At 41.0% G+C, this 25611-nt stretch overlaps 1 protein-coding gene across 4 annotated transcripts in view; it reads right to left on the bottom strand.

Annotated features, from left to right (window-relative positions):
* pde8a (phosphodiesterase 8A) overlaps positions 1-25611 on the bottom strand; it is a 75194-nt gene that overhangs the window by 24367 nt on the left and 25216 nt on the right. For all 4 annotated transcript variants that reach the window (XM_054770050.1, XM_054770053.1, XM_054770051.1 and 1 more), the window contains exons 2-6: positions 9710-9766; positions 3096-3286; positions 1348-1404; positions 646-700; positions 270-358 (exon numbers count right to left, since the gene is read on the bottom strand). In XM_054770050.1, the coding sequence (XP_054626025.1) occupies positions 270-358; positions 646-700; positions 1348-1404; positions 3096-3286; positions 9710-9766 (449 nt within the window). The remainder of the gene's footprint in view (positions 1-269; positions 359-645; positions 701-1347; positions 1405-3095; positions 3287-9709; positions 9767-25611) is intronic.

Here is a 25611-nt window from a genome sequence, read left to right as displayed (position 1 = left end):
AATGAGGCCCAATGTGAGGCAGAAGTAGATGATACAGAAAGAGCTATAGAAACTCTGCAACCTATTGTAGAAAGTCTTACCAAAAGCTGTCACAGCTGCAAGACAGCGTTATGTTTTTTTCCATTGTCAATCACCAGGTACCCCAATATTTTTGCCCATATAGCGCAGCAAGATAAACTTAAGTATATTTATAACATCAACATGAAGGACTGTATAAAGTGACTGACATTGTATTGCATTGTAATTTCAAAAAAAGTTGCACCACTCACCTCAGTTTAAACTGTGCCAGCACCTCTCCATGCTCCAGCTGTAGCAGCTCATTATAGCAGGCCATCATATTGGCATTCTCCACATATCTCTGAGGGTCAGAGGTCAAATGTACACAATATGATCAGCCAAAAACCACTAAAGTCACATTTTAAAATGGGTTTCATGATGCCATATTGCCGTTGCGCAGTTCACATTAAATAGCCATAATCCGGTACAGGGAACTCAATGCATGTCTGCATGTCCGTTGGACAAACAAAGATTTACAATCTATAGCACAGCCTTATAATTTGTGTTGACAGAAAGGATATCCGAAGATTTCACAAGCATAATACAAATATAGGCAGGGAACACGCACAAACACAGAATGTCTCTCACCCTATTAAAGCCGGCATTGATCAGAGGCATCACAGAGGCTTCCTCCCTGTCTGGCCTTAAAAAGAGAACACGTCAGCGGATAAACATTAGGCTGACAAATAGCTCTTCAGACAATGTCAGAGGTTTGCGCTTTATGACAAAATGCAGATTTCAACATCTAGCCAGGGTTAGGAGTTTTGATGTAAATATAAAAAAAAAGAGAAAACAACAAAAAAAAAAATCCGAAACAAGCTCAGTTTCCACCAAGCAGTACAGTTCATTCTGCAATTTTTCCACTTGTCAGTAGATGTAAAGCATGTGTATAAAATTAATGATGGTAGACGACCATAATCTATCCTACCACACATCATCAAGCTGCTTTTGATCAACAATCTGGTTCAAATAAGGTCAGCTCAAATGAAACAATTAACTTTCTAAAACTAAAAATGTCATAACTCCATCAAAACCGAAGAAAGCAATAGAATAGTAGACAGACAACCATGAATCCAATGTAGCTGTATGTTAAAGTCCAAGTCCGTATGCCAAGAAAAAATAGAATATCAACTTTGAGATGTCCTTCAATATTGTTATACATTATTTTTTCCTCTTTTAAATCTTTATTCAGTTAATTGGCTGAATGTGTCAAGCTGTACCATTCGGAGCCGAATTGTAGCGCTTGTTGAAAACGTGGCTATTGAGTAGGGTTCAGTGAGTTGTACTTACCTTTTCACAACGGCAACTATCACAGTGTTTTCTGAAGAGCTGACCGCTCTCATTGACCTGAATGTAAACACAGAGAGCCCTTTAGCCGGCAAGCATACTGTGGAAAAGCCCACGGCATCAAATCAATGTATTTTTCAGTTTTTCACGCTCCGATTCTCCCAGGCAGCTCCAGTGATGGAGCTCCACAAGCAGGCTGAGGCCTCTGAAAGAATGCAGTGTAGAGGGCCACTCGTCCGCCTGTGGTTTCCCCCAGCCAGTGGTCATAAAGACCCTTTAGTTCCCTCGTCTGAGCCCATGCGTGTACACTGAACATGCGGAGCGGCCAAAATGAATGAGGTTAACATACACGCCGGGCAGGGCAAATGAATGTTTGTAAATGTCCATTTAGTTTGGGCAGATGCTAAAGATAGAAGGCGGTATGGGCGAGCATGGTACATTTCTCTTTTATTGAATGCCATCGCATGTGATGATAGTAAATAGTCAGCTAAGAAACTGAGAGCTCGCAGTTTCCCCAAACACTACCAAATATGACGAAACACACACAAATCAGTTTTATAGCCGACAGGGGTTTCACATGAAAAAAACAAAACAAAACAGCAGATCCAATACAGGAGCTATAGAATATCACCGATATTCTGCACTGCATCACATCAACAATAATACAACAATAATCTAATATTTTGCTTTGTGTACAGTGGCAAAAATAAGTATCTGATCCCATGTTGATTATAATTTTTATCCCTGGTTCTCTTTAACAGGGAGAGAGAGTTTTAACAAAAAATACAGAAAAAAACACTAAATAAATTATCTGAATTCATTTGTATTATTAGACTGATAAAAATTACTATTTGATCCTGTACCACCCAGCAAGAATTCTGTCCAACAGACCTGTTATGTGCCCACAAAGCACACAAATTAGCCCTGTCCCTTCAGCAAAAAGCTTGCTGAAATGGGGAGGAGCTTGCAAATGATCTCAAGGGTCCTTGGACAACAATAACGCATTGCTGTAATTGACTGGGATTCTGCAGTTCCCTGCAATGTCTCCCTGCTCAACAAAGCACATGTACAGGCCCATCTGATGTTTGTCATTGAACCCCTGAATGATTCAGACAAGGCTTGGGAGAATATGATGTCGTCAGATGAGACCAAAATTGAGCTTTTTAGCATCAACTCGACTGAGCGCGTTTGGAGGCAGAGAAATACTGAATATGACCCCAAAACAACCATCCCTACTGTCAAACATGGAGGTGGGAACATTCTGCTTCTGTATTGTTCCTCTGCTGAGATGCTACAATCTATGTGAACTACAATTACAAAAAAAGCTTGCCAACAAGGGTTTCTCCAGCAACTACTAAATCACTTTTTGCTGTCTGATCAAATACTTATTTCCCTCAATCAAACACAAATTAATTTATAACCTTTATTTAATGTTTTTTTTTTACATTCTGTCTCTCCATGTTACAATAAACCTACCATAAAGGTTCTGGACTCTTCATATATTTTTAAAATGGCCGCAAACACAAACGGCTACCGTAATAATAAACATACTGGCCATAAACCGAGCATTACTATCTTGGTAAAGACAGAATTATTGATACAGCTCTTGCAATGGAACTCATTAGATTGTGAGTGTACCTGAACCTGTGAGTATATATTCAATGATTCTGTGCTGCATCATAGCAGACGTAGAACATAAAGAAGTAGAGAGAGAGGGTGATGACTATGGGTGACTGTTAGAAATGTCCTACCGGCATAGTGCTTCAGCGTCAAAGTGTCTGGAATGTCTGTGGTCAATGATGACAAGGTCATGATGCTTTTCGGCAAAGCATTCGAGGGCCGACTCGGGCGTCCGCGCCATGCTGCACCTGTAGTTGGCCTTCTCACAAGCCCAGCAGAAGCCATTACTCTGACTGTCCTCTTTGGCAAAAACTAAAAGTACCTGCAAGAGAAGAGATGACTCAGCACATCTAACAAAGTGACGCATTTTGGGACACATTTCTGTAGCCTCAAGGAATGTAAGGCTATACTTTTAGCAACACTAGTAGTAAAGTCATAGAGTATAGAATCAACAAGTGGAATGATCACAGTCATTTTTTTTTTTATTATTTGTTTACATGCATATCCATTTCAATTGTTAATTAGAGTTTAGCTGTTTTGTTAAATGATTTTACAATTGTAATGTAATTATTTTTCCAATATCATGTTCAATTAATTAGTAATTGCATAGTATGATCCATTGTATCCACTCAATCATTATACATGACAGTTTTATTGAAAACAGCCATTAATTTACATAACAGTTTTTTCTTACCCTAATATAACAGTCAAAAGGAGTCTCAAAATGAAAGCTTTAAAAAATATGTAGATTATGGATTTCCATCCAAACAATAGTCTATGAAAAAGGAGAACATGTTTTCAAATAGGGCATGCATGAGTGCATTACAGCCAAAATAACAATAGCGGACCACAGGGCTATTGCAGCATTTGAGAGGAAACAAAAGTGTAAATTTGCTAAGGGTATTAATACCCCAACACATCAGTACTGTCGCTGTTCAATGTCAGAGTATATGCAGTTGCTTACCGAATGAAAACTTTTCATTTTAAATTTTTCAGTATTCATATCCATGTACTGTATACACTGTGTATTTAAACGACCAATGAAAACTGCTCTGCTAATTTTTAATGAAAAACAAAGGAAACATGGCACAGTTACAACAATAACCGATCATCATTCCGTACTTACATGGCTAACTCATTACTACGCATAAAGTACAGTAATGATAATGCGTTTTTTTTGTACACTTATAAAAAAGGCAATAGTGCACATTTTATTTAGTCCACTATTTGACGATTGCATTCGCAAGTCTATTTTGACTCTGTCACGTGATCAAGATTGTACCATTCTGACTACATGGTGGATGTGTCCATGGCTGCTGCTGAGCATACATTTTTTTTTTTTTTACAAAGAATGTCTTTGCTTTTGTTATAAACAAACAGCCTATTTTGATTTTGAGAAACAGCCTATTGTGTGTTAATAAAGAATTGAAAATGTGTGATGCTTCAGTGGCACAATTCAAAAGGAGCCGAGGCGAGTGCTAGCTTTGAACGCTAAGAAGAGTGTCAACATCGACAGACTCACTGGCTTATAATGGCTACTAAAACAAATCAATCCAAAATGTGGATGTATTTTGAAAAGGTTACTGATGACTCCAGAAAGTGAAGTTCAACTTGTGTCAGCAGCTTGTTACCTATCACACGACAACAACCAACAGTGTATTATTTAAAACGAGAAAGGTTACGCCAACTTCAATTTTTATCCCAAAGGCGAATTTTAAAGCAAGAAATTAGTCTGCTAACTCATAGTTTTGGCAAATTGCTGTTTTTCAAGCCATGCTCTTCCTATTTTAAGTGCACTTTTCTGATGTGTGGCGACAGCACCGGGTTTTGTTTTTTTTCCACCTTGCTTTCTGTGTAAGAATATTCAATCAAATATCAAATATTAGTCGTCGAGTATGGACAAATACAGCATATATTTAAAATACAACAGAATACAAATCCTGTACTGGAACATATGTATTCTCTTTTCACATTCAACCTCATGGAATAGAAGCAGTTGATTAGGGGAACTAAACAGCTATTTTTGTGGCATATGGTGGCCCAAATGTGACCTGTTGCAGGTATGCCCTAAGTGAGTGGGCCCGGCTCGGACAAGAGTGCGTCACAGGTTTGATTGCCTGCTGCCATAATCTATGACACAATTAGTCAAGGTGCTCATGACTGTCTGTGACCCCTCCCCCCCGGTCAGCCAATCCCAAGGCAGTAAGTGCTGCCGCTGGCATCAAACTCGTCATTGAGAGCACACTTGGCCTTTGCCAGCAGACTTCCATGGAACCTCTTAGTTGCGTAAATACTGGACCAGCGATTTAGGCCTGCCTCCAAGAGCCGCACTGCACTAAGAGTGGATTCATGACTCACCCTCTCAAACAAACGTCACCTCCAACTGTTTGCGGTGAGCAGACTGAACACAGACAAAGGAAAAGTTTTGTTTCCACACTCTTGAGTTTACATCACATTTTAAATCAAGTTAGGGCACAGAGATCTGACTTTATTGCAAAAACATTTGACTGCACTAAGTTGGACGCTGTGACACGTATTTGATGTATTGGAACAATGTTTTGGGTTTGAAGTACCAAAACAGGGCCTCAAGCCAAAGGCAGGCCACTTTAAACCTGAGAGGGGTGTTACTAATGCAAACCATATTCAACAATTGAACATGTTCATTTCATGTAGCAGTACGTGTCCTGCTCGTACATGCATCACCACTGACTGGTTGGGTGCACACATGGAATTAGAGCAGACTTCCACATTGGGATGTTTGCAGAAAAGTCAACATTCCAGCTGGAGCAGGGCAACATAAGCTAAGATAAGGTCTTTTTTTCCCCCCTGATGCGTGCTCGGAGTGGACACACATGCCTCATGTAAAACACCCATTCACAATAGATGAATTGGAGCTAAAATGTCTAACATCAGGATATATGCAACAGTAAAACAAAAGAGAAAAGCAAAAGGGAAATGTAAATGAAGTAAGTGAAAAAGTGAAAAGGGGGGAAAAAAATACAAAGTTGGAAACTCAAGGCCAGGGCCAAATCGTGTGAGCCACGAGAGAAGAAGGAGGAGCAGAGATCAGCTGGGAGTGACAAAAACAGGAAGGGGTTATCTCTCCCTGGTTTTCCTACTGGAGCGCATCAGACAGTAAAACCTGCTCTGTGCACTTCCACTTTAAATTACAGGATGCTCAATTCATTACTTTCCTTCCAGTTAAAATAGCCTTAGAGCCTAGAAATGGTTATACAAAGTTTAGCATCTGGTTCCGTTTTATCTTCATCAAAATGTAGTTGCATCACCGTAAGTCTGGTGTATCATGACACTTAATCATACAGTGACATGGCTAAAGTCCACCACAAACTCTTCCGGAATGTTCGTTTTTGTTCAAATTAGTAAAGAAAAAAAACAGTTTTCCGATTGGTTGTTCATAATAAATGTATTTCTACCATTGCCATCATAAAACATTTAAGAACTATACAAGCAATGTTTTAAGTAACGCCAAGTGTAAAAGGAAGTTAATTTGCAAAAAACAATGAAAACAATAAAAAGTGGGGTCCCCCTTTGATGACACATGATGGACAATGGAACTCATGTTGCAGTGTATAGTCATTTAATATTATTATTGCCTTATTGTTGAAAGCCATATAGTATTCAGCGGCTAGGACAAAGATGCATGTACAACAAGTGTGGCTCATTTGCATTTGCAAGAGCTGACTTGCAAGTTCGTTAATTAAAAGGGACCAGTCCAGCGTATACAACTTTCCAGTGTACAAAAAAATTCTTCTTTTATTATTGTCAACTTATTGTTGAGCTAGCTATATTGTACTGGGCAACAAGGACAGACATAAGGTAGTAATTTAATTGACTCCAACCTTATCCTGTCAGATCTGTAGTCAGGGTTCAGAACTGGCCACGGATGCATCATTGCCACCCTCAGTAGACAATAAACAGGTCTGTATATGCTTTCTTAGATCTGCCAAAGGCCGACAATTCACCAAGCGTCAGATTGTTGACCCATCAATAGGGAACGTGAGCTGGGATTAGACTTTCGCGAGACAGGTTAGTTTTATCCTACTGATGATGTGTTGTTGCAATAGTAATTCCTCTTACATAGACTCTCTAATATTGGCCTGTCCAAGAGTTGCACCAACATGTTCAGCGAGTGAAGTCCAAAAATGTGTCAGAATCACTTAACATCTCTAAATTTGTGCCTCAAGGTTCCACCTTAGGCCCAACCTTGTTCTCCAGCTACATAAATGATGTGGCCAAGGCTATTGGTGCCTCCGAGATACACCTTTATGCTGATGATACCATCATCTACTCAACTGGCCCTTCACTACAATCTGCCAGATCCACCCTTCAACTCAGCCTCACTGGGTCTCTGGTTGGAGTACTCACTTTCTTTCAAGTTTCACATCAATAACCTGCAGGTCAAAGTCACGGCCAGATTGGGATTCCTTGACTGTAATAAAGCCTCTTTCACTCTCTCAGCCAAACCTACTCTGCTGTAGATGACCATACTCCCTATATTTGATTATGGTGATGTCATCAACAAAATGGCCTCCAAATGTGCCCTTAAAGGAAGGGAATCAACCATTCCGCCATTATGATCTATATAAACTGATATGTTAGGCCTCCCTCTACGCAAGGCGACTTCATCACTGGCGAAAAGACTCTTCAAGGGAACATATACCTCGATGCCTCTACAACCTCTTGCACTTTTCCCATAACTATCACCTGAAGTCCAGTGACATCATTATGTTGTCTATTCCAAAAGCCAACACTGTCTTTGGCCAAAATTCATTTAGTTTTGCTGCAGCAAGTGACTGGAACTCCCTTCAACATTCCCTTAAACTTCCAGCTCTTCCATCACTCCACGTAACTGACTGTTGTAAGTAGTGATTCCGCTTCTGGTCTTGATATAGAGTAGGGGTTTCCGCTACATGTAATTGATCATGGCGGTGTGCCACTACAAAATAAAAGCCATCACACATTAAAAATGTGTGTGTGTTTTTTTTTTAACTTTAAAACAATTTTAAGTAATATATTGCATGAATGGATATATAGCTTATTATTTATGCAAATATTGACCAAAATTAGTTTGAAAACACTTTAAAATATCATATAAAAATTTCACTGCGCTTTATTTTGATAAGCATGCACCGGAATCGCCCGTCCGCCTGTCTGAACAACAGCCCGTAAAATGTGTAGTCAATTGACGACAAATTGTCACATGTTAAGCCTATCTATGCCAGCGTGTGTGATCGCTCACGTTTAAATCTCATTCCACTTTCTGGCATTTTTGTTTCCATGCCTGGCTGGCGGCATCTAGCTAGCTCAGAGCTACAAGTGGCTATTACGTTCATGGGATACATCAATCATCGATTATCATCACAACTTACTTTTTTTAAAGTGTCACTTAATCTTGCTCTCTTGTTATCATTATAAAACTTACGGCTTGTCTTCAAAACACTAGTTGTGCAATAGAAACATGTAATGTGTACAGCAGAAGTGTAGTTTGGAGCGAAAAAGGCACAGCATTTTTAATACAGCCAAGAAAGCCCCTAAAATGTACAGTATGTTATGTACACTCTGCAAAGAACATGATAAACTAAGACAAAGGCCATTTGAACATTCTGAAAATACATTTTAAAGCCATTAAAAGTAGATTGCTTGAAACATTTAATGTGTCATACACCAGCAACATATGCCAGAAGCACAAACAGAACAGACTGTATAAAGAAGCATTGAACATCCCAGAATGTGATGAAGACCAAACTATGTGCACGTTTTCCATTACACACATTGTTCATTATGGCATCTTGGTCATAAATATTTGACCTTGTCGCCTTGACAACCCAAGACCACATTGCACACAATACATCCATTAACAGCAACCACTAGAGACGTCCCAATCCACAATTTTTGGCTTCCGATCCGATCCAATTTTTTCTATAGTCTTGCCGATCCGATCCAGCACCGATCCTTTTTAATTTTTTTTTTTAATTAATATGCCTTTGTTACAAACATGAATTTGTGGAGCTAAATATGGTTATGAAAATAGCTTTTCAAAGCATTCAAGATAATGCAACCAAAGTATTGCTGAATGTTTTTATTACACAGCTTGACCAACAATATTGTTTGGCTTTTGTAACAAACCTCTGTGAGTCAGGTCCCTAATCTAATAAAAGGTCCAATAAAAGATAAAATTGGAAAAAATGGGCGTGCAAAATACTTTTAGGGTAGGACTAATCACTTGACATGGTTATAGATCAATTTGTTGTGTGAGAATATAATAATTTACAATATATGACATTTATTTTTTAACAAACTCTCTTCAGCATCAACCAGCGGTTCGAGCAGCACTTCCCGTGCAAGCAGTGGCGGAGCCAGAAATTTTTCATTGGGGCGGCCATGGTGAGACCATTACAGGGTGGCAATAAGTTGATACTTGAAATGTCTAGCTGGCCAGTGAGGTGGCTCCGCCACTGCGTGTGAGTTCCCTGCACAATGACACAGCAGTCCGGGCACAGTGGGGGGAACTACCGCTGTAGCTACAGAGCTGAAAATACATCGTCCACGAAACATGAAACTAACTTCACTAGGGTACACCGCAGACATATCTGCACGGTGGTGTTGCGTTTTCTTCTTCTTGCGGGTAGCGAGAGTCGAGTGGTAACCAGCTCTGAAGTAAATTACTGCACCTTCAATGTTGGAGTGTGGCCCAGAGTTATGAATGTTATGTGTTTTACCATACCTGAAGTGGGTCTTTAAATAACTTCATTGGTCCAAATTGCACCTCTGTTAATGTGGTCTGAAAGATAACAAGAAACCAATCATTAGAAAAAGAACTCACACAAGGCGTGTTAATATGATACATGTGTAAATATTTTCTTTTGACTACAACAGACAAGTTTATTGAAGAAGCAACCTTTCTTTTTATCACAATAGGTATGTACTCATACATGTTCTCTCAATGATTCTCCTGAACCTGTCGACAGGTGCTGTATTTTGGCCCACTGCTCATGAGCAAACTGCTCCAGCTCTCTCAGGTTTGATGGTTTGATGGTTTCCTTCTCCAGACTACATGTTTCAGCTTTTTCCAAAAATGTTCAACTGGATATAAACCACTTCAGAATCTTCCAACGTTTTGCCCTTAGACATTCTTGAGTGTTTGCAGTCATTGTCCTTTTCGAGGACACGCGACCCAAGGACCAAGCTTTCTGACACTGGACAACACATTTTGCTCTTGCAATGTCATTGTAACCTGCACAAATTCTAGACACTCTGTGTATCCTTTGAACATAACGGAGTCTCCTCCATGTTTCACAGTAGCTACAGTGTTCTTTCTCTTTATGATTCATTTCTCACGTCTGTAAACACTGAGCTGAACATAAAGAACATAAACATAAAGCTCCAGAACATAATAGAACATAAAGTTCCAGATTTGTCTCCCAGAAGCTCTGTAGCTTGTCAATATGCATTTTGGCAAACTCCAGTATTTTTTAAATAATTACTTTTGTCAAATTTGAGTTATTTCAGTGGACCAACAATTTTATCCACGTCAATACTAGGGGTGTAACAGTTCACATGGATGTATTGAACCGTTTCGGTTCTGCATGTTTGGTTTGGTCCACATGCATGCCGTTTTGGTTATATTTTATGCTATTTCCCTCATTAAATTCATTATTAGAGTGATCTAAGCGCTGCACACGGAACTAAAGTCCTGGGTGAGTTTCCGCACAGACAGGTCTGAGTGTCGCCTAGTAGCTCGCAGCCGTGACAAATGGCATCATGGCAAATGCAAGTGAGAAGCCAGAGCTGGAAGACCCTCCCATCTCACTACGGTCTCCTGTTTGGGAACACTTTGGATGGACAAAGGCAAGTGGATAAATCTAAAGTTGTGCGTCGACATTGTTCCACGGATATCGGGTATGCTGCAGGAAACAGGTCTAACATGTTAGCACACTTAAAGCGGCATCATCTGGCAGTGAATGTTACATCTACAAGAAAGAAAACCAGCTCAGTGCAAACACCGTTAACTTCAGCATATAAACAACCTCTAGCAAGCAACAAGCGTATTCAGTTGTTGAGAGCGCTGGCTTTAAGTACAGTTATGGAAAAAATTATTAGACCACGTTCATTTTAATGTTTGATACAACTAAAGGTACCTTTGCTTGGACAAATACAACAATGACAACAAAAATAGCTCATAAGAGTTACATTTTTGGGCAGCACAATGCTATAGCTATTCATGGAAGAACTTAAGCGATTTTGGATACTGTCAAGAAAACCATGGGAGTTGCTAGATATCAGCTCTTAAATTCACTTCTTATGAGCTATATTTGTTATAATCATTATATTTGTCCAAACAAATGTACCTTTAGTTGTACCAGGCATTACAATGGATCAATAAACTGAAGGAACAAGGGTGGTCTAATCATTTTTTCTATGAATGTATATGATGCTCTTGAACCTCGCTATTAAATACCATCACGTCCTCACTTTCACCAGAAAGTTATACCAGCAGTTTATGAAAAAGCTAAAAGTGATGTTGTCAACGAGCTATCACGTGTGTCTCACTTACGACAGATGGTTGGACTTCACGCGCAACAGAGAGCTATTTAACTGTAACTGTCCATTACATTTCGCCACAATGTTTAAAAAACTATTTAAATACAACTGTTTATTTTATTATAATTTTTCTATTTAAAAAAAAACTCCGTCTAATTTATTTGAAATATCACCCAAATTGGTCTCTTTTTTATTTTAAAAAGTTCTGTTTGCATTTTTTTTCAAAAATAAAAGCATTTTAACTCTTTTTTTCTGCCTTTTTTGAAAATTAACTGAACCGAACCAAAATTACATTTTAGTGTCCCATTACATCCCTAGTCTATACTATCCACTAAAGAGCAACATTACAGTATATAATATTCATTATACAATATGGTATTGCCCCTTTAGAAGATATAACAAAATGTGAGGGGTATAGTCACTTTTGCAAGACACTGTAGACAGATAAATAAAAAGTGTTGACAAAAAAAAAGACATAATTCACACCTGAATCTTCTGTCTGCAACTAATTTCGCTTCCTTTCCGCTAAATGGAACCCAGCTCAGAGGTTTGTAACCATAGCAACCAAGCCCCTTGTGGATGGCGATCCCACTAGAATTCCTCTTCTCTGTAAACAGTCTACATATGTGGAGCAGAATGGAGGGAGGAATTTCAGAGCGTGCTGGGCAGCAGTAAATCACTTCTTGCTGAACTGTGAGCTTTTTGCAGGCTCAGTGACACAACAAAGGGGGGGCAAAGCTGATTAGCCCTCGGTTGTAGAGCAACCGACGTCACCATGACACTAGGCCGTTTGTCGGAACAGCCGCAAACAAGTAGTATGACGCTATGTGATCAAAGTGATGCTCTGTGATCAGGTGATCGCTCACAGACACGAGGCTACTGGTCGTATAGTAAACCATGTAGAAAGCAATGCGTGTGCGTGTGGCTATACAAGTTGTCTTGTTTTTTTGCTTGAAAATGGGTCACCACAGTCATAAAAATCTTGTTTCTTTTATATTACAAATCAGAAAGTGTCGACAGACTAGAATTCACCGCATCCTGCAAGGGAAGTTGTTGACATTGGAACAATGGAAGTAATGAAAGCAATTAAGATAATTTAATTTAACATTTCCTGTACATTAAATATCACTAAACCGAAACATGAGGTACACCTAATGCCTTCGTAAAGATTAAAATGTTTTTTATTTAGCAATATGTATTTTATTACCGTTGTGGAACTGCACTACATCATACTGTTAGAGTTGACTAGAATTATACCATAGAAGTACTGTAGACTTAGACAATGGCTGCACTGTTACTTGAATTTTGCACAGACAGGTTGCCTGGCAACCTTATCAAGCTTGCTGCTGCTTTCACACTAGTGCGTGCACACACACAAGCACACACACCCTTGATTGAGACGAGCTTGAGCCAGTTAACTGCTAGCACAGTCTGACACGCTGATCCACTGAGGACAGAGTAACACCCCTGCGTGGGCGGGACTCAAGGATAACATATCAGAGTACGCTCTTCTTAGTTTCAGGACTTCCTGCTTCTTGCTTGAAGAACAGAGGTCCAACGCGCTGTACTTTGTGATATCTCCCAGACAGTTTTATCACTAAAAGATTGAAAATACAGAAAAGTATATCAGCCTGATCTGTTCTCGGGATAAAGAACTCAGACGTTTCAATACATAGCTTTTTAATTTTGGTTAACTTATTTAGCTACAAGAGAGGGACAAAATATGGGAAAGACTTCTCAGTATGACAAAGTACAGTTCTACTGCAAACTAGTGTCAATCAAAACTGAGCAATTCAAGCATTGTAAAAAGGCATAAATCAGGTATGCTGAAACCAGGTTACTGACATGAAATGAATGTTACTAATTTAAACCAACATACTAATTAATTGCAAAAAAGGGAAAAACTGTACTGTAAATGTTTTTTTTCATTAATGCTTTTTGTTGTTTATGTTGTGTGAATATGCTGCTGTGACATCCTCATTTACGTCATGGGATTAAGTACAGTCGTCCCTCACCACTTTGCGGTTGAAATTTTGCATATTCACTCTTGTCAGTTTTCAAAAATGTATTAATAAAGCCTGCTGTTTCATAGTTGAATACAGCCTATTATTAATCAAAAATATGCATACTGAAGCATACTTGACATTTTTTTTGCCTAAATTAAGCATTTCCAAACATAAAAATAGCTAAATTAACTAAAATACAAATATAAGTCATTCAAAGACACTGAAGGATATGCACTTTTTTTTTTTCTTTGTTGTTGACGGGAAAGGACATAAATGGCAAGTGCTCTGCTATCAACTAGAGTTTTGAACGATTTTGGTGCTTTCCTGACTACACTTACACACGAACACAAGATCAAAACAGCTTGCTGACACCCTCAACTTTAACTCAAACAGGTGAGAGGCACATATTGCTTGAAACAAACAAATTATAAGTGCTGAAAGCTGCTAGCAAGCCAGGCTAACCGGCTCAACCCTGAAATTCACGCCGAACAGGTTGGAAGAAGAACAGTTTGGGTCCAGACTTCTTTCTCTGGGAGATCAATAAAGTATCTATCTATTGTATCTAACTGCCCAAGTTCAAAACGGTTGCATAGCAACAATGCCAAACACAAAGCAAAATGATACCGGCCATGGAAATACGAGTCCAAAATCAGAAACAGGGCCAGTCTTGCTGTCGGATGGCGCCTCGAATGCAAAACCAGTTCCAAATATGGAAGATCTTCTTGAGAGCAATAATTTGATGTTATTTTACGCCTTGAAGTCGGAGATGAGAGAGGTATAAGAGCAAACTGTAGCACAAACAGAGCACGATCTAAGAGGCCTGCTAACACATATTGGATATGTACAAGTGCAGAACGACAGCCTCAACGAAAATCATCTTCATTTAGACAAAAATATATGTGACTTACTTTTTCAAGAGAATATATATCACTTGTGAAACTTAAAGAGGATGAGATGCCTTCTCTAAGGAGACTTTGTATGTGAGGTACATAGTTTGATGGCGTTCTAGCAGGACTAAGACATCATGTAGCAGGGCTCCAAGTGAGAGAGCAGTCGGCAAACCCGGTGACTTCCACCACTGAGAGAGGCTGGTCATCTAGTCCGATGAATTCAATTATTTTTCTAGTTATTTGTCACGCACGTACAGTCAAGTGTTGTCCAGAGTTTTGGCTACATTATCTCCCGTTTGACTGTTGACCACATTGTGAGCCTCAAAAACTCGCCATACTCTCAAGGTTTTGTTCTTCAAATGCCATATTAAATGAAAGCTTTTTAACAGGCTACCCTGGCGAGATATTTTTTGTGGCATGTTTTGCAGAAGTGCAAAATGTATATCACTCTCACAAACGCAGGTAAGTTCTGCATGGCAGACATGTTTGTTTTCAGTGTGGCACACCTGCACTGTGTGAAGGCAAGTGGGTGGGGGACGCTCGCTAGAGGCTGCATGCTGCAATAGTACGAGCCAGAGGTGATCGGCTTTTGTGATCTGCCTTGAAAAGGCATTTATTGGCATATGCCGATCACATGCTTTCTCACGGAAATTGGCTGATGTTGATCAGTGGCCAATCGATCTGGGCATCCCTACTAACTACAAAAGTATTACATTTATAACTAAGGAATATGAATTTGTAGAAATTCTGTTATTATGTTGGGTCTGGAACCAATTAACTGTGATAAAGGAAGGATTCCTGTATATCTATCTGGTACTAAACCCAAGTGCTGTATTGGAGCTAGATAAAGTTTTATTTAGGGATGGAAATAGATTTCTACAATTCTGATTCTTTTTCAATTCTTATTTGGGGAAAAAAAGATCACACAGGTCAATAAACATCAACTGTGTTTAGTTTAGAAGTAGTGTGACTTTACAAAACCAACAGTGAGGTCTTAAGAGGCCCACAGCCTCCGGCTACTCAAATGGGTGCCATAGGGTACCGTTGTTGCTGGGTTGAGATTCACTCCAGAGTGAATGGAAAACACGACATTCATTCAAAGCTATTGCATGCTGTGCTTGCAAATGTTTCTGACTATTGGTAGTATTTGGTGGTAGTGCAAGTTGCCCTGTTGTCGTCCTTTCTTGTGGAGTCTAACCAAACTTGAGAGCCTTTGTGCGGCTTAGAGGCCCTGTTTCTGGTGGTCACTGGTGCGTTGCGTAGCTTTCGTGTTGGCGTATTTTGGGTCAACTGGAATCGATAAGGGAGTGAAACAGTGGGAACTGGTTCTCAACAAGAACTGTTTTTTGATTCCCATCCCCAGTTTTAATGCTCTTATAATATGTAATAAAAAACATCAATGTGTATAAAATGAGTTATTACATTGGTTGACTGGCTGAGTTTAGTTACTAATGCATCACAACTTATATTTTTTTCCTTTTGGACTGTTCACATGTTGGACAAAATTCACATATAGCCCAAGACCACTTTGCAGTGCCAACTGAGTTTATAAAGTCTGAAATAAGGGTCATACTCACCCTGTTGTCACATTTGATTTTGATGATGTTACTCATGTGTGTCAGAACAAATAACACGGCCATCAGCTTTATAAACTATGACTAAATGTTCAATTCAGCCATTCATTTTCCTGGAGATGTGAAACAGAATGTTCCCTCTTATAGATGCGACCGCTAGGTAAATGTCCCTGATGGGAGACAAACTCTCCCTCTTTCTCTCTCACACACACATGCACAGTCACAAAATCCTGTTTTCACTCTGATGCCGATTGTTAGTGAATTAGCTGAGGTCGAGGCCTTGACGTAAGGAGTTTGGCCACAAGCTGAGTGCACATGTTCCTTCTCCAACCAAGCAGACTTCCCTCTCAAACTGACACAGACACAACCACTGCAACACACACGCACACACACATATACACACACTGCAATGAATCAGCCGAGTATTTGCATGCTGTAAACATCATAGTGGCGCTGAGGCAAACAAGGCATAGGAGGAAGTGAGTGAGCATGTAGGCCAGCGGGCAGGCAGTCCAAACATGGTGCGTGCCAACCCCCTCCATGCTCCATTCTCTTGCTATATGTGCCGTTTTACTAGGAGCACAGTGGCTCCTAACTTAAAATTTTAGGAGTGCAAGCAGAAACTTTAGGGGCGCACAACGAAAACGACCTGCAATGTAAATATTCACATTTCCTGTCATTTTCACTGTATTACTGATAAAAAATGACAACTGTCTTCTCTATGCACCATCTTTCTGTCCCTAACTTCTGGAAGACCTCATTGGTGGCATCATATACATTAAAACTCCAACACCGCCCTCTTTCCTTCTTTGGTGTTTGTCTCCTTTCATCCTCATTAAGAGTTAATGTGGGCTGGCAAACTAGCTCATTTGCACGTTACTGTCACTACTGGACTGAAGTGTGGAGTACAAGCTTGTCAGCAACAAAAAATATTTAATAATAATCAAATAAAATCGACAAATTTGGTTTTGGTTTTGGTTTAGTTTATTTGAACATGAAGGTTACAATGGAATACATCTCATGAATCATTCTTTGACAGTTCCACATGTCCAAAAGGAGTAGGAAGAAGCAAAGCTTATTTAATCCTACCCCCCATCCATTCTACATCTAGTACAGTACATGTAGTTCACTTCCTGCATTTCATGTCGTGTTTTCTTTATTAACTTGTAAGGTTGTCAACTTCTGGAAAAATAAATAAGAGACAGCTTGTTGGCAGGGCCAAACAATCCAACTGTGTTTCTTTAATTGTGTGAAACAAATGTACTATTTGACAGACACTTAAATTTAATTTGATGCCTGTTTTAGAGTAATACTAATACATGGGAAGCTCTAGGGATGTCCAGATGCAATCTTCAGGATTGGGATCGGCTGCCAATCCGCTGTATTTTGAAGATCAGATATCGGCTTCCGTCACGGTTGCCGGATGATGTTCGGAACTCTGGAACACACTCCAACATAGTAGGTGCGCCGTAATGCTCCTCAAAGCTGGTTGCCACTCAACTCCCGCCACCCGCAAGAAGAAGAAAACACTAAATCGTGGCAGATTCCCATCCCAAACACGACTAAACATGTCGTAACCCCTCTGTTACGCAGCGTGAATGGAAGCTAGCGGGGTTAGCTTAGTTTAGCAGAGCGTAGTGCAGCTGTGTGTGTGTGTGTGTGCGCAACTCAGGCTGAATGAGTATATTTTCACTTTGTTGTGCTTTACCGCTTAACGTAAGGAGCATTTTATAATGTAAAAACCATCTTACAATGCCCATTGACGACATGCAGGTTCTGAGTGGAAAAAAAGACCAGAGGCACATTTATTCTTGCACCCAGCTTGTATCACCAGTCAATTGCCATTCTCAAGAGTTCTCTTATTTTGAAGGCCGGATGTGTGTTGTGTGTGTCTTACATGCGCGGATGTTGACTATTGCGATGGCAGACTCTCGGGTTGCAGCAGTCTCCATCCGTGCATGTAAACACTGTTGAACACACACACACACACACGCACGCACACACACACACACACACACACACACACACACAACGGACAGGCGTGATACGAACGGAGAGAAAATAACGCAGAGTGGCTGAGAAGTCTGACTTTTTTGTTAGCAAAGGTTTTGTGATGCAAATGTTTTACTCTTTTGAACGCATATTGTTTTGAGAAGCCAAACTCCTTACTTAAGTGACCCCAGCAACTAACCGGAACTACGTTCCTCCTCACCGAAATCCGACCACAACTCCGCTCACTGAACAAAGTGAGCAATTCACTGTTGATACACTACACTGCTGATGGGGATGTCATACAACTTCATGTCAAAAAATCCAAACTATCACTTGAATGATATGCAGAATTGGTATTAGAAACACTTTAAGGGGTACAATACTTGTCTTGCCGTCTATCTATACAGTATCTCATCAATGTGAGTACACCCCTCGCATTTCAGCAACCATTTTTATTTCAGTATTTCTTCTCAAAGGACAACACCATAAAAATGCACTTTGGATACTTTAAAGTAGGCAATGTACAGATTGTATAGAAGTATAGATGTATTATCCACTGAAAATCACAAACACACCAAAATAGTTGACAACACAAGTGACTAGCAAGGTAATTGGGTCTGCAGTAATGCATGGTGGTGGTAGCGTCATGGTCTGAGGGCTGCATGTGCGCTCCCGGCAGTGGAGAGCTGTGGTTCATTGAGGGTGACATGAATGCCACCAAGTACTGTGACATTATTAAGTGGAAAATGATGCCCTCCTGTGGGAAACTGAGCAGCATGACAGTTTTTCAACATGATAATGAGCCGAAACACACCTCCAAGATGAAGGTGAAGGTGATGGAGTGGCCAAGTATGTCTCCTCTAGACCTGAACCCAATTGAGCACCTGTGGGGCATCCTCAAGGAGAAGGTGGAAGAACGCCAAGTGTTTAACATCCACAAAGTCTTCCTTGTTGTAAAAGTTAAACATATTCAAAGAGCTGACCTCTAATCTGCATAGCATGAAGATGACATACTCTACTTTTTGTTTCCTCCTGTGACCACATCAGTGCTGCCAAGTTCAGTACAATCATCTTCCTCATGATTTTATGCCTCCCACTACTTCTCACTGAATCCACTGACTATATTTACATAGTTCCCCATATATCCTGCCCCCCGTGTATCCGGCCTTATGGATTGCCTCCTCTTTTTCCTCTTCCTCGTCCTCTCCTCCTCATCTCGGACTCACCCCTCATCGGCACACACATACACACTACACCATACACACTTGGAGAGTGGCTTTCCACTAAAGTGAAAAACAGGAAATTGGATGACATTGTTCGGTGCGCCGACGTCAGCAGTGAGAGATAGAAAGAGTAAACAGCTTCCTCCGACTCAGGGCTGGGACCAGGATGGAGGGAATCGTGGGATATCTGCCCTGCTTGTGCGGGAAAATATACTTTGTGGCTCTGCAACATCCATCCAATTCTACTGAACCACTAGCTTGGTCACACTTTGCCACTCCACCTAAAATGTGGCGAAGTAGGACTGCTCATCTTTAACCAGCACATGTTGTGTTTTCGGGAACCAATAATGCATCTGCCGGAAATCTTAAAATATTGAGGGATTTCATTACTTCAGTTGGTGAGCAATCTTTTGTGTTCCTCTTTAAGTCCATCCTTCTTAATGTACAGAATCCATAACGTTGTTGGCTGGCATTTAACTAAATAATCCATGAAGTGATCAGTGACAATTATTTAGATTGTGTGGAAAAGATTGTTGATCGCATCCTGAAGAAATTGAGGTAAAATGAAGTGCAGCACTGGCTTTAACCAGTACTAGCCCACTTGATCACAAGCATGCTTAGCAAGGAGTTGGCGTGATGTCGGCTGTGTGTCTTTTTACGAAGTCCGAAAAAGACGTTGTAGCTGAGTGCAAAACCGGGCAAGTTTAATATAACCAAACTCATTGTGCATTTGAAGCAGTATCACACAGGAAACTCCCACGAGACAACAAGTCATTCGCAATTAGCGGTCTAACAAATCATTCGCTACATCGATTTATATTCCTACGATTCAACTGCATCAATCTGGGTTCTCAAGTTTCCATTCAGCACGACATACTGTATATATCGATCTAACATCGTAATCTATGAAATCGATACTATGAAATGAAGCGTTGGATTTAAGCACGGCAGGCTTTATATGGATGTGTTTTTTTAGCACTTTTAATGATAAAGACGTTAAACATTACAGTCTGCCTGTCGGTGACGTCATTGTCTTCCAGGTATGTGGTGGTCATGGGAGTCTGGACGGTACGGTCCAGTAGCAGTGACGCTTAGTGACGTCATCATCCAGCGCGGGAGGGCCAGCTCAAAACACATATGTAAGAATCATCATCATCATCAACTTTATTTCAGACACATGCATGGTCCATATAACATTGAAATATGTTAATTTTGCCCCGGAACTACTGTGTACGTGCAATTAGTAGTGTGCCGTGGAAACAAATACAGTGTGCTGCTGCTGCATTATTATACTTGATTTTCTTCCCTGGACTTTGATTATTAAAAAAATGCAAATGGCTACTCTGTTGACTTTTAAAACAAAAGGTTTAAAACAGCTCAAGTTATTATACAGTATACGTATTTTGTAGTGAGGTTGTACTGCCAAGATCCGTGGGTCGATCACAGCTTTTATCTTGACTAAATGTTAAAGCAATGGGAACCAAAGGCATTATTTTCCGGTATGAAATTTACTTTAATTTCTTTAATACTTGGGGTAGAGAAGTGAATGAGGTATTAAATTAAAGATAAAGTTATGTTTTATCAGACAGACTTGATTTTACATATTTCAAAATTTTGTAACATTTTGTAACATTCCTAACATATATGTGCTGCAAAACATCTGTCAGTGTCAAACTGTCAAAAAAAAACGGGTAAATTTACACATTATTATACCACAATAATTGGTATTTGTTGTTTTTGCATTATTGCCTTGTTAAAGGCCATAGATGTATCAATGTTGGCATACATTTGTCACATCGCTGGCCTCACCCTAGGATAGGGGTTGGCAATCTGCGGCTCTTCAGCCTCCTTGTTGTGGCTCCCTTCGCAATGTTCAAATATTTAGTCAACACCCGAGTGGTGGAAAATGCACGTTAAAAAAAAAATCCGACTTTTTATGGCTGAATTTTGACTGGCGATTGGGGGATTAACCGGGAAGCTGGTGTTTGCCTGCCTGCATTAGTTGAGACATGCCAGAGACGTGTTTTCCTCCCACGATAAGCTAACAATACAAATAAATACCCCCAAAAAAGTAACATCTCAGAAGAAAATATTGTGTAGTTCTGCATTTTTTTGTAGTCGTATTATCAGACCTGCGCCTGCATGTTCTGGACACGTTAGTCAAGACAGGGGCTGAGGTGTCAACTGATCACCACCTGCCGATGAGTTGGATTAGATGGTGGGGGACGATTCTGACAGATCTGGGAGACCCAAACCTGTGGTGAGGGTGTGCTGGGAACGTCTGGCAGAGTCTCCCGTTCGGCGAATCTTCAACTCTCACCTCCGGCAGAGCTTCGCCTGCATCTCGGGGGAGGACAAGGATATAGAGTCCAAATGGGCCGTATTCCGTGCCGCAAGGTGGTCTGTGCCAATCGTGGCGGCAAGCCCCGACCCCGACGGTGGACACCAGAGGTCAGGGTGCCGTCAAGCTAAAGCAGGAGTCCTACTGAACATGGATGGATTGTGGGACTCCTGAAGCAGCTGACAGGTACCGGCAGGCCAAGAGGCACGCGGCCCCTGCTGTGGTCGAGGCAAAAACTCGGATATGGGAGGAGTTTGGTGAGGCCATGGAGCATGATTTTCGGTCAGCCTCGAAGAGGTTCTGGCAAACTCAGAAAGGGCAAGCAGTGCCCAGTCCACACTGTTTACAGTGGGGACGGAAGTCTGCCGACCTCAACAGAGGATATAATCGGTGGAAGAAATACTTTGAGGAATACTGGAGGAATACTTTGAGGCCCTTCTCAGTCCCACTGAGATACTTTCCATACAGGAAATGCGGACAGTTTCATCACCGTGGTTGAGGTAACTCTGGGGGTGGACGAGTTTCGCCCTAAGTTCCCGAAGGCTCTGGATGTTGAGGGACTGTCTTGGCTGACATATCTCTTCAACATTGCATGGAAGTCGAGAACAGTGCCTCTGGATTGGCAGATCAGGGTGGTGGTTCCCTTGTTCAAGAAGAGTCACCAGAGGGTGTGTTCCAACTATAGGAGATGACACTCTACAACCTCCCTGGGAAAGTCTATTCCAGGGTGCTGAACAGAAGGGTACGACCGTTAGTCAAACCTCGACTGCAGGAGGTGCAATATGGTTTTTGTCCCGGTCGCGGAAAACTGGACCAGCTCTGTATCCTTGCAAGGGTACTGGAGGGTACATGGGAGTTTTCCCAATTGGTCTACATATGCTTTGTGGACTTGGAAAAGGCATTTGACTGTGTCCCTCACGGTGTCCTGTGGGGGGGTGCTCCAGGAGTACGCGATTGGTGGAACCGCTACTATGTGCCATTAGTGCTTGTACAACCGGAGCAGGAGCCTGGTTCACATTGCCAGCAGTAAGTCAAGCTGGTGAACGCTGGCCTTTGTCACTGGTTCTGTTCATAATTGTCATGGACAGAATTTCTAGGTGCAGACGATGTGGTCCTGATGGCTTCATCGGGCTTTGACCTGGGGTGGTTTGCAGCTGAGTGTGAAACTTCTGGGATGAGACTCAGCACCTCCAAATCCAAGGCCATGGTTCTCAGTCTGATTGGGAGTGAGGAGTTCAAGTACCTCGGGGTCTTGTTCACGAGTGACGGAAGGTTGGCGCGTGAGGTCGACAGGCGGATCGGTGCAGCATCTGCAGTAATGCGGTCGCTGTACCGGACCATGGTGGTGAAGAGAGAGCTGAGCCGGAAGGCAAAGCTCTCAATTTACCGGGCGATCTATGGTCATGAGCTTTTGGTTGCGACTGAAAGAACGAGATTGCGGATACAAGCGGCTGAAATTAGTTTCTGGGGTAGACCTAGGATACGCTGGAGGGATTATGTCTCACAGGTGGCCTGGGAACGCCTTGTTGACCTCCCGGTGGAACTGGAAGAGGTGGCCGGGGATTGGGAAGTCTGGACTTTACTGAGACTGCTGCCCCCCCGACCCGGACCTGGATAAGTGGAAGAAAATGGATGGATGGATGGATGGATGGATGGAATTCTGCATGGGCAGATTCCTTTGCTTATTTACCAACAAAGATGGCCTACTTGTATGCTTCATGTATCTATTTTCTAAAAATTTGGAAATAAACTTTTAAAGACATTTCCATTCCAAGCACTTGGCATTTTCTGAAAAGCAGCAGTTTATTTCACAGTAGACCTACATGTGTAACAGTGATTGAGCGTTAAGTCGAACAGCATTAGCCAGTGAGCTAAAAGAAACTAGGAGAAGGAGCTAAAAGAAGGCTATCAATTCAAATGCTTCACATTTCTTAAGGTGTCAGCTAGAGAGGCTTAACCCACAAACTATCACAACTCATCATACATGCACACTGCACTTCCCTTTGTTATAACAGGTAAAATTAAGAAAGATTAAAACTTTGAAAAGTTTATAAATTTTTTTTGTTTTGCAGCTCCAGACTACTTTTCTTTCGGGGCAAAGGGCCAGTTGGTAAAATGGCTCTTTTGATAGTAAAGGTTGCTGACCCCTGTCCTAGTAGAACATAATTTCATGCAGAGCTTATAACAAAAGAACAAGTACTGGGTTAATATTAATCTCTCAACTAGTGATGGGTTGTCACAAGTGTGTGCTCTTGTTGAAAAGTGTGAATCCAATATGGATGAATCAATGTTCCTCATCAGCCCTGATTAGGAGGAGCAATGGCAGTAACAGGTGTGGGACGTACACTATGTACCAGACAGACGGACGTCTCGCTCACACCGTGCAGAGACAAGCGACCGACTAAATGGCACAGTGCGACACATCAACCTCGCTACATGCTGAGCTACTCAGATAGCAGCGCACACAGCCCATGCTGTGTGTGTGTTAGCTCAAACAGAATTATTCACTTTTATGTGCAGACACTTACATTTGCTCTGAAAGCTTTCATGACAATGGCCTTGCAAAACTGCAATCCAATACAGGAGCTGTATGAAAAATCGAATGTATTAAATAGAGATACGCTAGTTTTTGGTAATAGTTTGTAGTGGTGTAGAACGATGCTGCAATGAAAGACGTTTGCAATATTTTTGCCCTTCTACAAGTATTTTGCACTTCTGCATCACTACAACAAGCAATGTTAAAGCATCATCATTAAAAATCACACTTTCTGTACAAACCAGAGAGTCTACAAGTGGGCAACTGCCTGCATAGCGCTAACATAGCGACCCCCAGTCCGCCAGGCAGAAGACTTTGGGTGAGTCATTGGCCTGGCAGAAAGAAACTAGGCCACTGTGGTTCAGTCAGTCCTTGAAAATCCTTGTTTTTGTCTCTGCATTTCTACGTCTTCCTTGCTGAACAACTCAGTACAGTAGAAGAGCTAACAACACAGAGCAAAAATTATAATGAAGTTCAATGTCAGAGGGGAAAAATCGCTTATATTTTAAATAAGGGTAACCAGCATTTTTAGCTGCTTTGAACATTTCCTTGTCTGCCCAGTATGGCAACATCTAATCAGTCATGCTAAAGGCTGCAGACACATGTTTACATACGGGTTGGTTGTATTTTGGGGAGAGCTTCCAGAGTAGGCTGTGACCTTTATTCTGTGTGAGGTGACATCTCACTGACCTCGCCAGATAGCAGCCAAATAGAAGCATACGTGGATATAAACACACATTCAGGAGACTGAACTTGGCTTGCAAATCACTACCTAATGACGCCTGTGGCTTTAAAATACAGTTTGCAGAAAAGGGTTGGTAACTTTTCCTATCGTGACCCGTCTTTGTGTTGTTGTACTTACATGGCTTTGCATGGCTTTAACCATCACATAGACAAAGATCAGATAAACAAATGGAAAAATATCAAGCACCAGCAGCCCTAAACAATTACAGTAGTCATGTTGCTAGGTACGCATCTCGTGTCTCTGATGCAATGAAATCTGGATCTGGAAGGACGCAGTAAACTTACTATCCATGTTTCTTGAGGATGCACCTCATTTTTCCCATGTAAAACGAAACACTGAACAACAACTCATGTTTAAAATCAAACTAACTAGCAAAAGAATTCTTGTCGTCAGCAAACTAGACAAGCGCTGTTTCAACCCTCTGCACATTGTGATCCTCTGTACAACGTATTGTGACATGCTAGTTTAGCCGCTACCAAAACAACTAGCAAGCCACCGCGGATTTCATTTCAACAATTAAAGATATAAACTTCATTGTAAATAAACACACGTTTCAACAGCTCAATACTGTTATCACTGGTGTCTAATGTGTTTTAACGTTGAGGGGACGTGCTATAATGAATAAAAAACATACTCCGGTGGCGGTTGCCACTATTCGAATAATACTAAAAATTACGATCCGCTCTACACATGTGCGAGGCCAAGGTCACTTCACTCACTCACAATTATTTCGACTGAGACGCTGCGAAGTCACTGACTGTGATTTACATTTTTTTAA

Source organism: Dunckerocampus dactyliophorus, chromosome 3, assembly GCF_027744805.1.
Source record: "Dunckerocampus dactyliophorus isolate RoL2022-P2 chromosome 3, RoL_Ddac_1.1, whole genome shotgun sequence".
Classification (NCBI taxonomy): domain Eukaryota; kingdom Metazoa; phylum Chordata; class Actinopteri; order Syngnathiformes; family Syngnathidae; genus Dunckerocampus; species Dunckerocampus dactyliophorus.
The sequence above is the reverse complement of the archived record's forward strand: the minus strand, read 5'-3'. Positions and strand labels throughout refer to the sequence as shown.